We start from the raw sequence: 12,564 nt of genomic DNA on the forward strand, positions 1-12,564 counted from the left end.
AGAGGGGCCTGGCGGGTTACAGTCCATGGGGTCTCAGAGTCGGACCCGACTGAGCGACGGAGCTCCCAAGCGTCTTGCACACGTGTTTATTCCTCACAACAGGCTGTGAAGTGGATCCTGTCGCTGTCCCTGGACTTTGAACTCAGTAAACGTTATGGTAACAACAGTAAGCATAGTGGACATTCACTGGGCGTGTATGGGTTTCTAAGGTTGTGTCCCTGTTTTCCGTCTGGGAAAACAGTGGGTGAAGAAAGGAAAGCCCCCTGTAGGAGGTCAGCCAGCCCATGGGTGGCAGAGCTAGGAGCTGCACCCCGGGAGCCTGGAGGTCCGTCACGCAGTCTCGCTCCCTCTCCCCGGCAGGGCCCGTGCTCTGCGCTAGCTGCTCAGACACAGAGGGGCGACGCACACCCCTGGCCCACGGCAGCCCGCAGCTTTGCACCAATCCTCACATACGCCTGTGAAGTCGCTGGAACCACCAGCCCCCTTTTTCTCCTTTTCTCCCTCCCCTTTCCTTTCCTCTCGCCTCCTTTTTCTTAAGGTACGTGTGTAACAGACAGTGGGCCGATTTCTAGCCTCGGTTGGCCTGTCAGAGTCAGTCCAGCGGTAGCGGTTAGCTCGGCTTGGCAGGCGCCTGTGAGTGGTGCTGGGGGCACGTCTGCGGCACTGGCAGGCATGGCAGGAGCCCAGGGTCCCTGGAACGTTTTCCCGAGACGTGGAAGGCAGCTGTGTTGACCTCATCCGGCGGGCGGACAGGTGATTGAACCGTGTTTATCCTGCAGCCCTGGGCCCTTCCGGAAGGCGCCTGGGAGGAGCCAGCCCCAGCCTTATGTAACCAGGCTGGCCCCCAGCTCTCAGGCCAGTGAGTTTCCCAGCCCCTCCCCAGTCCTTCAGCCGGTTTGTCCAGGGTTGGCACTTCAGCCCCCGGGAGAGGCCTCCCGGAGCCTCGGGGGTGAGCTCACCTTGGCGCCACACCTGGGCTGCACCTCGCTCTGCACTGAGGTCACCTCCGGAGGATTGCCAGGGGGTGACATCATCCCACAGGCCCTCAGCAACGTGCAGGGGCCCCGCCTCCCAGGTAGGAGCGAGGATTAGCTTCAAGGAAGAGTCTTACGCAGCTAGGAAGGGAAGCAGGAGGCTCTCCCTCAGTGGCGTTCTCTTAATCACCTGGCGACCTTATTACTCAGCAACCCTGTGGAGCTGCGAATTATAGAAATGGGGCACTGAAGGCTTGAGAAGGAGCCTTTGGCTGTGCACAAGTTAGCCTTCCTCCAGCATGAGCTCGTGTGGTCCTGATCGCTCCCCTGCCACCGGTTCCCTTGTTCCTCCTGATCGCTTATGTGGGCCAAGCCCAGCCCCGTCCCCTCTCTCACACCCGGTGGCTTCAGAGGCCCAGGGCCCCCTTCTGTTTCTCCCTTGACCCTGGATGCTGAGGACGGGAGGGAGGGGAGGCAGTGTGAGCCTTCGAGAGCCTGGCAGAAGGCAGACCTGAGTTGGGGCTCCACCTTGATCGACTCTCTGGGGAAGGGGCTCACCTTCTCTGAGCCTCAGTTTCCTGGTTCTGGAATGGAGCTCAAGGACCCCCTGTGGTTAGGACCCCACACTTCCACTTCAAGGGGCACATGTCAGGGAACTAAGATCTCACATGCTGCGTGACATGGCCAAAAAGAGAATGAAATGGAGATCAGGGTATTTCCCAGGAGCAGATGGGATAACGGGAACGTGTATAGACCTGTTTGGGTCTTTCCTGGCTTAATGGGATGCAGGCCCAGCCATCTGAAGGCTAAGCCAGGCCTGTTGCTCTCTCATCTCTGAGCGCATCCTTGTGACTCCCAAGAAATAGGCCCCAGGTATCTTTCTGAGCCTACCTTTTCTTGTTAATTGAACATCAGCGACATGCACCAGGAGCTGGGGATACAGAGACAGGGTCTTAGTAAAAATGAAGTGCCTTTGCCCCTGCCTGACTCATTCTTTCCCAAAGAAGTGATCATTCACAAGGCTCTCTTTAGAGTCCAGTTGTTTGGAGCCAATAGTCCTTTATGTTACAGCCTGTGGACAGGACCCACAGGACCTGACTTTATGTGTAAAATAACCACAGCCTGGCTGCCTCACGCACTGTCCATTAGGCTGGTCTCTGGAGTTGGTGCTCTTTCCCTGTGGGGAGTGACCTGGGAATCAGAGGTGGGCTGCAGCCACAGCCGCCTGGTGTCCACTCAGCAGCTCCTCGAGGGTGTCTCCAAGTCACCTTGAGCTCGGCACAGCCGTATGGAGCTTGGTATTTTTCCTTCCCCAGTAGTCCTGGGCTCCCTCTTTCAGGGGCTCCCAGCCTAACACGTGGTTCCAGAAAGAAACATGCTCATCTGCTAACATGCCTCCTTCCACCCATCCCCACGCCCTGTCCATCGGCGAGTCCTGGCTGCTCTGCACCCTGTAGCCTGCATCTCTCCCTCCTCTCCATCTTCCTGGACACCGGGTCCAGGCTGCCACCTCTGACCACAACAGCAGCTTCTCCCTGGTGCACAGGGACCCCCTGGGCCATCCTCGAATCTGCCGGAGGGGTCCCGTCAAAGTGCCAGCGAGACCACACTGCTGTGCTTGGGATCCAGTGTGAAGGCCTCATGTAGCCTCGTGCCTGCCTAACCTGGCTTCTGCCCCTTCTCCGACTGCATCACACCCATTTCCCTTTGCTTTGCAGCCATGGCGACCTTCATGCATTTCCCCAAACGACCCCTGCCCTCCCTGCTTCCAGGTTTCTGCACAGGTTGTCCCAACGACTCTCCCTCCCTCTTTGCCAGGACAGCCTCCTCATCCTTCAGACCTCATCTCTCATCTCCTCAGACACCTTGCTAGCTCACTCTCCCCAGGGGTCCATCACCCTGTGAGTCCCTCCCGCAGCACCCCGAAGCTTTCCATCAAAGCAGTCATCATAGTTGGGGTGACCTGTTTGTTTAGGAGGCAAACAGTGTCTCAGCTCAGTGAAGGCAGTTGTTGGTTATTCAGTTACTAAGTCGTGTCTGGCTCTTTGTGACCCTACAGACTGCAGCATACCAGTCTGTCCTTCACTGTCTCCCAGAATTTGCTCAAACTAATGCCCATTGAGTTGGTGATGCCATCCAACTGTGCCACCTAGCCATCTCATCCCCTGTCACCCTCTTCTCCTCCTGCCCTCGATCTTTCCCAACATCCAGGGTCCTTTGGATCAGGTGGCCAAAGTATTGGAGCTTCAGCATCAGTTCTTCCAATGAATATTCAGGGTTGATTTCCTTTAGGATTGACTGGTTTGATCTCCTTGCTGTCCAAGGGACTCCCAAGAGTCTTCTCCAGCACCACAGTTCAAGAGCATCAGTTCTTCGGCACTCAGCCTTCTTTATGGTCCAACTCTCCCAACTGTACAAGACTGCTGGAAAAACCGTAGCTTTGACTATGTGGGCTTTTGTTGGCAAATTTGCTTTTTAACACACTGTCTAGGTTGCCATAGCTTTTCTTCCAGGGAGCAAATGTCGTAAATGAAGGCAGGGACCTTGTCTATCTGATTCCCCACTCTCTCTAGTGCTTGACAGGTAGTACATGCTCAAAAGGTATTTGTTGAAGGATTTTCCTTAAGGATTCAGTGGCTAAGACTTCATGCTTCCAATGCAGGGCACCCAGGTTCAACCCCTGGTCAGAGAACTAGATCCCACATGCCGCAACTAAGATTTCTCATGCCACAGATAAAGATCCCACTTGCTGCAACAAAGATCAGATATCCCAAGTGCTGCACCTAGGACCTAGCGCAGCCAAATCGATAAGTAAATATTTGTTAATAAAAGAACAGCTGATGATCGAATAGGTCAGCACACACTGGACACATAGTGTCTTGCCAGCAGGTCCCAGTGTGGTACTGTTGTCGCCGACAGCAAGGAGGCCTAGCTGCCCATGGAGCGACCTGCCCCACACTATGCCTCCCCCGCGCCACCCAGGCCCCTGTCCCCGAAAGCAGCAAGTATGTTACCTTACAAAGGTAAAAGGAACTCTACAGATGTGATTATGTCAAGGGTCTGGAGACAGGAGATAATCTTGGGTTATCGGGTGGATGGAACCACGAGAGTCCTCACAAGAGGGGCAGAGGAGATCAGAGAGAAGAGCAGCTCCCCTGCGGCTCATGGAAGGTGGAGGAAGGAGCCAGGAGCCGAAGCCTCTGGAAGCTGGAAACGGATTCTCCCCGGAAGGAGTACAGCCCCACGGACCCATCTCAGACTTCTGACCTCCAAAAGTATAAGAGAATAAATGTGCGTTGTTTTAACCCATTAGGTGTGTGATAGTTTGCAACAGCAGCCACAGGAAAGGGGTCTGTGTGCTAGTCATGTCTCGGACGTGGTGCCTGGCCCAGGGCCTTGTGAGCGCTGGGGAGAGGATGAGCACCCAGAGACTGCCTCACTTGAGAGAGTCAGGGGAGCTCAAAGAGGAGGGAGTCTGGACCTGGGTGCCTGTCGGTGTCAGGCCCCGACCCCTAATACGGTATGATTACGCATTTAAGTGTTCAGGACACCCCATGAACAGTGGGTGGGGGTACCCCCGTTTAATCGATGGGTTTGCAGAGGTGAAGTTATCTACCTGAGTTCCATAGAGAAGTGGCAGGATCACAAGTGGAAAATGAATCGTCTGACTCCGAAAGCCATGCTCTTTCCACCATCCTGTCCAGTCCCCCTCCCCTCCTTCTGAGTGGTGAGGCCCGAATTTGAAGAATGCCATGGGGCTGGGTTGTAACTCCCAAGGTGGTTCTCTCAGTAAAGAATCCACCTGCAGTGCAGGAGCATGCCTGCAGCACAGGAGACCTGGGTACGGTCCCTGGGTCAGGAAAAGCCCCTGGGGGAGGAAGTGGCCACCCACTCCACTGTTCTCGCCTGGAAAACCCCATGGACAGAGGAGCCTGGTGGACTCTGTTCCATGGGGTCACAAGAGTTGGACACAACTTTGCAACTAAGCCACAACCACGTATGGAGATGGGAGCCCGGCTCCCCTGTGCCCGGGCAGGCCCAGGCTTCCCCCAGCTGGGAGTCCAGGGTAGCAGAGCCGTGGTCACCATGTGAAGCATCCCAGGCTGTCCCCTGCAGCCAGGATGAGTCCCCCCGTCTCACTGAGGCTCCCGTACTTGTCTCCCGCAGTGTGAACGAGCTGTACGTCGATGACCCAGACAAGGACAGTGGGGGCAAGATTGACGTCAGCCTGAACATCAGTCTCCCCAATTTGCACTGCGAATGTGAGTATTCCCAGCACCCCTCTGCTCTGCAAGACGCCACCTGTAGACAGTACTGTGTGTGCAGAAATGGTGAGATAAGTTAGGACATTAGGTGGATGGCAAGCTGCAAATAAGGAGCAGCAGCAATCTCTCCCTGCCTGCTTTTCATGGGGAGGATGTTGTGCCATGTGTGTGCACTTGGGGGGTTTTGGGAATCAAAAAACTATATTTAAGAAACTGCCAACAATTTACCTCTAGAGAGTAGCCAGGTTGAGGTAGGGGTAGGGAGTCTCTGAGGTCAAGTTCCCAGGAAGCAAAGCCTAGGTGTTTCGTAAGTGACTGAGTGCGAGAGGGCTCCCAGGAGGAACCTGTAAGGGCATGAGGGAGGTAAGACGACAGGCAGGCGTGTGTTCAGCTGACGTCTGATCGCAGCCTCATCCCACGGGGAGCTGTGGCGTGTGAATGACATCGTGGTTTGTCCCACCTGGTAGCAAGGGGGCTGGTCTGTTGTTATCCATGGCCTTGGCTGCTGGCTACAGAGGAGTGTGCGGGGAGGGCCGGAGGCCACGTAAACTCCCAGGCAATCCAAGGCGTGGAGACCTCCAGCTACCCAGGAGGAGTCACCTGGAATAGAGTGAGCGCACAGTTACTAGCCATGGGGAAATCCCCTTTTTCTGTGCACGCCTTTATGTGGCTGTGTTGCGGGGGGCTTTTGTGGCTTTTGTTTGTTTTTCTAGTATATGTGCTGCCAAAGTGAGCACTTTAAAAAAAATTTGTTTCAAAACCAAGAGAATGAATTACCTGTATAAAACAAAGCTCTTTGATTCTGGTTTAGGGTTCAGATTCTAGCTCCTTTGCTTATTGAAACTGTGTGGCGCTGGCTAAGGTGACCCCTCCAGGCCTCATTTCGTCAACTGTAAAACAGGCATAGTGCTCTCTCTTTTTAACAAACATGTTATTTATTTATGGCTGTGCTGGATCTTCATTGCTGAGCTCGGGTTCCGGCTGCTTGTGGCCAGCGGGGCTTCTTTCTAGCTGTGCTGCACAGGCTTCTTATTGCGGTGGCTCAGTAGTTGGGGCCCCCGGGCTCAGGAGCCCAGGCTCAGTAGTTGAGGCTCTTGGCCTCTGGAGCCCAGGCTCAGTAGTTGAGGCCCCCGGGCTCAGGAGCCCAGACTCAGTAGTTGAGGCCCCCGGGCTCTGGAGCCCAGGCTCAATAGTTGAGGCTCTTGGCCTCTGGAGCCCAGGCTCAGTAGTTGAGGCCCCCGGGCTCTGGAGCCCAGGCTTAGTAGTTGAGGCCCCCGGGCTCTGGAGCCCAGGCTCAATAGTTGAGGCTCCTGGCCTCTGGAGCCGAGGCTCCTGGCCTCTGGAGCCCAGGCTCAGTAGTTGAGGCTCCTGACCTCTGGAGCCCAGGCTCAGTAGTTGAGGCGCACAGGCTTTAACTGCCCCTCAACACGTGGGATCCTCCCAGACCAGGGACTGAACCCACGTCCCCTGCGTTGGCAGGAGGATCCTTTACCACTTGCCCCCAGGGAAGCCCAGCATAGTGCTGTCTCCGGCTTGTTGTTGGAGGCTTTGAGGAGCTGGTTCCTAAATCTGTCCATGAGCAGGCTGGGTTTCCAGCTGCCCCTCTGCCCAGCCTGGCACTGACCCCGTGCAGACCCTCCTCCTCCTCCCACTCCCTCCCTTCCTCCTGAAGGGCAGACCGTTGGGTGGGTCTGAGATAGGGAGAGATTCAACCCTGTTATTGCTTTTGGTGAGAATTACATCACACTGTTGAATCCACAGTGGGCCCCGAGCCAGGGAACCTGTTGAAATGAATTGGTTTTATTTTTATTTTTTCTCTTTCTCTCAGAAAAATACTTGGTCTGGCAGCTTCTCATTTGGGAGTTGGCCATGTCTCTGGAACAAGGAAATGCTTAAGCCAAGGACTGGGACCAGTAGGGCAGGGGTGGGAGGAGAGGTGGCTCTAGGCTGGGTTCCAGCCCAGGAGGGGCTGAGCGACCTCAAGCCGCTGGTTGTGCCGACCCACACGGCCCTCCCCACCCCGCCAGAGCCCCACACTCAGACTTTCCTTTAAAGAACTTCAGATTTGTATTATAGAAAAAAAATGCATGCTCATCATTGTACCTTTGGAAAATCCGGAGCGGCAGAGAGAGAAGAAATCGCCCATAATTCTACCCCCGATGACAACATCAGTTGACATTTGACGCCGCTCCATCCCGCTGGCCTTCCATCCCTGTTCTTCTAAACATGGTTGAGATCATGCTGCCTGTGTAATCTCATATCCTGCTTTCAGAAATAATATTTTTCTGTTACACAACTAATACAGGGATGCTTTTTTAAAAAAGGTATATGAGTTCAAAATACAGAAATAACATTAAAAAAAAGTAAAAGAAGTAAGTTCATCCCACATGCCAGCCACCTGGACGAATCCTCTGTCAGCAGCTGGGACCCCTCCTCCCACCCCTATGTATCTGTCTGTCTGTCTGCAGACATAGGTCATGTTTGGTGGTGGTGGTTTTTTTTTTTAAGTTAATTGGGACCAGACTAGAGGGGACCTTTCTGAGATTTCTTGTTTTTTCCGTTTATATCTTGGGGCTCTTCTTATATTACTCATGATATTGGGAAAATAATAAGCACAGCTGACGTTGATTCAGCCCTTACTCGGGGCCAGGCCGTGTCCTGAGTCTCTTGGTTGTGTGAGTGCACTAAGATGAGGTGTTCTCGCGGAGTGGCCAGAGCCTAAATCCAGACTCTGTGGGTTTCCGTCTAAGCGCCATTGTTTCTTAGCTGTGAGATCTCAGGTGAGGTACTTAACCTGTCTGTGCCTCAGTGTCCCCCAGTATAGGGTGGGTCTGATGATGGTATCTTCCCCACAGGGGTGTTCAGAGGGTGTCTTTTCATGGAAAAGGCACTTGGAAGAGGGTCTAGCCCATAGTCAGTTCGTTTTAACTAGGATAGAGCAAGCAACGGAGGCACAGAGAGGTTAGCTAACTCGCTCGAGGTGCCGTGGCCAGTAGGGGCAGAGCCAGGAACCCCAGACAGGACAGGACAGCCCCAGAGCTCAGGCTGCCTCTCCCCACATATGGATGGAGCCCTTTCCTTGCACCCGCTGCACAGCGACCTAGAGGGGCTGTGCCATTGACCAGTCCCCCGCTGGTGGGCAGTTGGGTTGCTTCCCATTGTCATGATTTCCAGCCAGGTTGGCCGGAGCCTTGCATCATGTCTCCATGCCTGTGTGTCTGGGGGATGAGCTCCCCGGGGGTGGAACTGCTGAGTCAAACGGAGACCTGCTTGCATTTCCTTTAATCTGAACATTACGACATCAGCATTTCCCACATACTGCAGACCTGGGAGCATCATTTTTAATAGTGCATCACACTCCCTTCTATGGATGGGCCCTCTTGTCCTTCCATCCCTCATTGAGGAATGCAAGGTTCTTCCCATTTTTCCTTTTTATAGTCGGCTCACTGAAAATTGCTTCCAGCTGCTCTTTCTCTGTATCACAACCTGCTTTCTTAGCTTTCCTGTCAAGGTGATCTCTGCATCTCCATAGTTTACAGGGATCCCGCGCTTGCTACTTTCACCATCTCAGGGAATACAGTTGGCCTGAGCCTGCCCATTTTGCAGATTGGGAAGCTGAGTCATAGTAGGTGATGGAGAGTCACATTGGAGCCAGGACCGGGACTCCAGGTCCCAGGTTTCCCCTTTAAGTGTGCTGAGGAGCTCCAAAAAGTGCCCATGCTCCTAGAGGGCAGGAACAGGCACTGGGTAAAGGAAGGTGTGAGTTGTGAATGAATGGCTGCCTGAGCCTGAATGATACCCAGAGGACGCAGAGACTGTCTGAAACTTAGCAAGTGCTGACGGCCATTAGGTACTTGCCAGCTACTGAGCACTAGGCCCCATTGTAAGCATTTTTAACACATTAATTATCTGATCCTTGTGATTCTCCAAGGAAGCTTTGATTAGTATCCCTACCCCTCCCCTCCCCATTCACAGGGAAGGAAACCAAGACTTGAGAGGTGAAGCGCCTTAGCCAAGGTTGCAAGCTGGGAAAAGGCCAGACCAGGATTAAGACACCTTCTAAGCCTGGCCCTGCGCCGCCCCCCGGCAGCCTCGAAGCTAGCAGAGTCCTCACCCTGCACCCTCCGCTGCTGCCGCCCCCGACTCTCTCGCTGGCGGTGGCCGTGGCGGGGGACAGGAACGCTGGGTGCTGCCTCTCCCTGGCTCCAGCCGTCCCTGTCTCCTCTCTGTGACTCTGTGTGTCTCTAGACCGTGAGCTCCTGGATGGCTGGGGGCCCTGCCTGGCCATCCAGTGGATGCACGAGGGGTCCCTGTTTCTCTGGGTGTTTGTGACTCGTCTCTCCTTGCCCCCTGCAGTGGTCGGGCTCGACATCCAGGATGAGATGGGCAGGCACGAAGTGGGGCATATTGACAACTCAATGAAGATCCCGCTGAACAACGGGGTGGGCTGCCGCTTCGAGGGGCAGTTCAGCATCAACAAGGTAGGAGACCCTGCCTGGTCCCCTCTCGCCTGTTCCCCGTCCCCACCGTCCCCTTCCTGCCTGGAAACTGGATGGTGGAGCTGTGCATCCACTCGCCTTCCCTCCCCAGGCCCCAGGCAAGCTCAGGACCAGCGTCTAGGTACCTGGCAGTTCTTGCTGAGAATCTTGAGTGGGGATTTCAGGCTCCCTGAGGTTTGGAGCCCCAGCTGGCCGGTTGAGGAAGGAGCTACTCTTTTCCCCAACGTGGAAGGAGTGGGTGGTGAGAAGACGGTGGGATTGGCAGCCCTGAACCCGAGTGTGCCTCCTTGCCCTACCCTCTCTTGGCCAAGCAAAGGTCTCCAGGTCACTCGAGCCATCTTAACCTCAGTGTTTAAATCTCTGGGCTGAGGGTGTGATGATAATAATTACAGGACCCTGTTCACTCCACAAAGTCTTAGTGATGACTAAATGAGCTGTTACACATTCATTCGTTCAGAACGCTTTCATGGAGCACCTGCTGTGTTCCGGGGTGGGCTGTCGGCTCTGGGCAGTGCCTGGACTAGGTGGGCAGTGTTCCTGCCCTGGTGGGGCTTCCGTTCTAGTGGAGGAGGGCAGGCAGTGGTGCAAACTAAAAAGCATTTCAGTGGGTGATAAGTGCTGTGGTGAGGGGTAGAGCAGGGGAGGAGTGAGAGTGGATTGGTTTGAAAATACCTAGTCAGCTCCAAAGGGCCATTCAGGTATCGATGTTGTTCTGTCGCTAAAACCAGGAACTTCGGATCCTAAGTTAAAGGTGTCAGCACGGTGCATTTGGGAAAGCCGGGGAAGCCCGGAGGCAGCCAGCACTCTCCTGGGCTTTTTATGTGTTGTTGCAGTGGAGCAACAACTGTGAGGTGGCAGCTTTCTACACACGAGGAAGCAGACTCAGAGGGGTTAGCTGCCGCAGCCAAGGTTGCGCGGCTGTCTCCGTGTCCCCCATCTCTCCTTCCCAGTCCCAGACAGACTGAGCCACTGGCTCTTTTCCCCCTGTGCTGTGTCTTCGTAGTGGCACACGCTCTTCTCTGGTTGTGTAGGCTCTCTAGTTGCATGGGCCTGCAGAGGCTCCAGGGTGTGATGGCTCAGTAGTTACAGTGCACTTGGCTTAGCTGCCTTGAAGCACGTGGGATCTTAGTTTCCCGACCAGGGATCAAACCCAAGTGCCCTGCATTGGAAAGTGGGTTCTTAACCATTGGACCACCAGGGAAGTTGTTGAGCCACTGGTTTCTGCCTGCCCTCCTGCAGCCTCTGCTCAGAGGCCCTTCTTCCTGCCATCTCAATTAGAGGTTGCGAACTCACTGGCCACACCCAGCCCCCAAACAAGTTACATTTGCCCTGTAACAGCGTTGGGATCCATCAGAGCCAATATCAAAGACTGGGCATCCAGATCTCTGGCTTTTATTTTTCAATAAAGTTTTTATTATTAAAAAATTTCAAATACAGAAAAGGGGAAGGAAGACGATAACCCCGCCGCACACGTTCCCACCATCCTGCTTTAAGAACTGTCAACGTCTGGTCAGTCTTGTTTTGTCCATACCTCCTCCACTCTCCAACTCACTCACTCTAGATTATTTAATATAGACATTCATTATATCATTATGTCTGTAAATAATTCAGTATTTATATAAAAACTTTAGTGTGGCCAAAACTAAGTATTCTTTTTAGCATAGTCCCAATGCCATCATTACGCCTAAAAAATAATCTCCTATTATCATCAAACATCCACTTGGTGTCCAAATTCCTCCAATTGTCTAAAAAAATGTATTTTTCTGTGATATGTTCAAAACGATAATGACAAGGTTCACACATTGCCTTGTGTTTGGTTTGGTTAATGTTTCTTAGATCTTTCTAATCTGTATATACTCTCTGTGTATATGTATATCTTTACATTTATCTTTTTTCCAGCTTTATTGAGGTATAATTAACAAATTTAAATTGTATACATTTATGTGTATATATTTAAAACAACATGATGTTTTCATTTAGTCCAGTTGTTTTTAAACATGGCTGCTCATTAGAAATGCTTCTGAGCTTTGGAGAAGAATAGCAGTATCTGGGCATTTGTGTTTTTCAAAAAATTTCAAAGTAATCCTGTTATACATCTGGATTTTAAAAAGTAGACTCAGGTTTTCCTATTAAATGATAGTTTTAATGATATAGAACTCTATTATTTTCTGTTGACCAATCATGATACAAATGGTATTAAGTGAATGATAGTTACATAATCACCATAGTAAAAGGTGTTTATCGGTTTTCACAATCGATACCCAGACAAAAAACAAAAGATAATTACGATTGCAAGCCATAATGGGAACGTGATTAACCTAACAATATAAAATAATTACATACAATTGGGAGGTTAAATAGAGTGAAGTGGCAAGTGGCAGTGCATACATGAACATGTTCTCATCCACTCAGCCAGTCTATGATTTTGGTTGGTACACTAAATCCATTTACAGTTAAGGTAATTATCGACACGTATGATTCTATTATCATTTTCTTAATTGTTTTGGGTTTATTTTGTGTAGGTCTTTTTCTTCTCTTGTGTTTCTTGCCTAGAGAAGTTCCTTTGGTATTTGTTGTCAAGCTGTTTTTTTGGTGCTGAATTCTCTTAACTTTTGCTTGTCTGTAAAGGTTTTGATTTCTCATCAAATCTGAACAAGAGTCTTGTTGGGTGGAGTATTCGTGGCTGTAGGTTCTTCCCTTTCGTCACTTTAAATATGCCATGCCATTCCCTTCTGGCTTGCTGGGTTTCTGTTGAGAAATCAACTGCTGATGGGAGTCCCCTTGTGTGTTCTTTGTCGTTTTTTGCTTGTTTCTTTAATGTTTTGT

At 52.1% G+C, this 12,564-nt stretch overlaps 1 protein-coding gene across 1 annotated transcript in view; it reads left to right on the plus strand.

Moving 5' to 3' along the window:
* The window catches only part of ERGIC1 (endoplasmic reticulum-golgi intermediate compartment 1), a 114,247-nt gene that overhangs the window by 66,083 nt on the left and 35,600 nt on the right, over positions 1–12,564 (plus strand). Inside the window, exons 4-5 of the mRNA XM_068990515.1 lie at positions 5,142–5,236; positions 9,596–9,720. Of these exons, the coding sequence (XP_068846616.1) occupies positions 5,142–5,236; positions 9,596–9,720 (220 nt within the window). The remainder of the gene's footprint in view (positions 1–5,141; positions 5,237–9,595; positions 9,721–12,564) is intronic.

This window comes from Capricornis sumatraensis, chromosome 18, assembly GCF_032405125.1.
Source record: "Capricornis sumatraensis isolate serow.1 chromosome 18, serow.2, whole genome shotgun sequence".
NCBI classification, from domain to species: domain Eukaryota; kingdom Metazoa; phylum Chordata; class Mammalia; order Artiodactyla; family Bovidae; genus Capricornis; species Capricornis sumatraensis.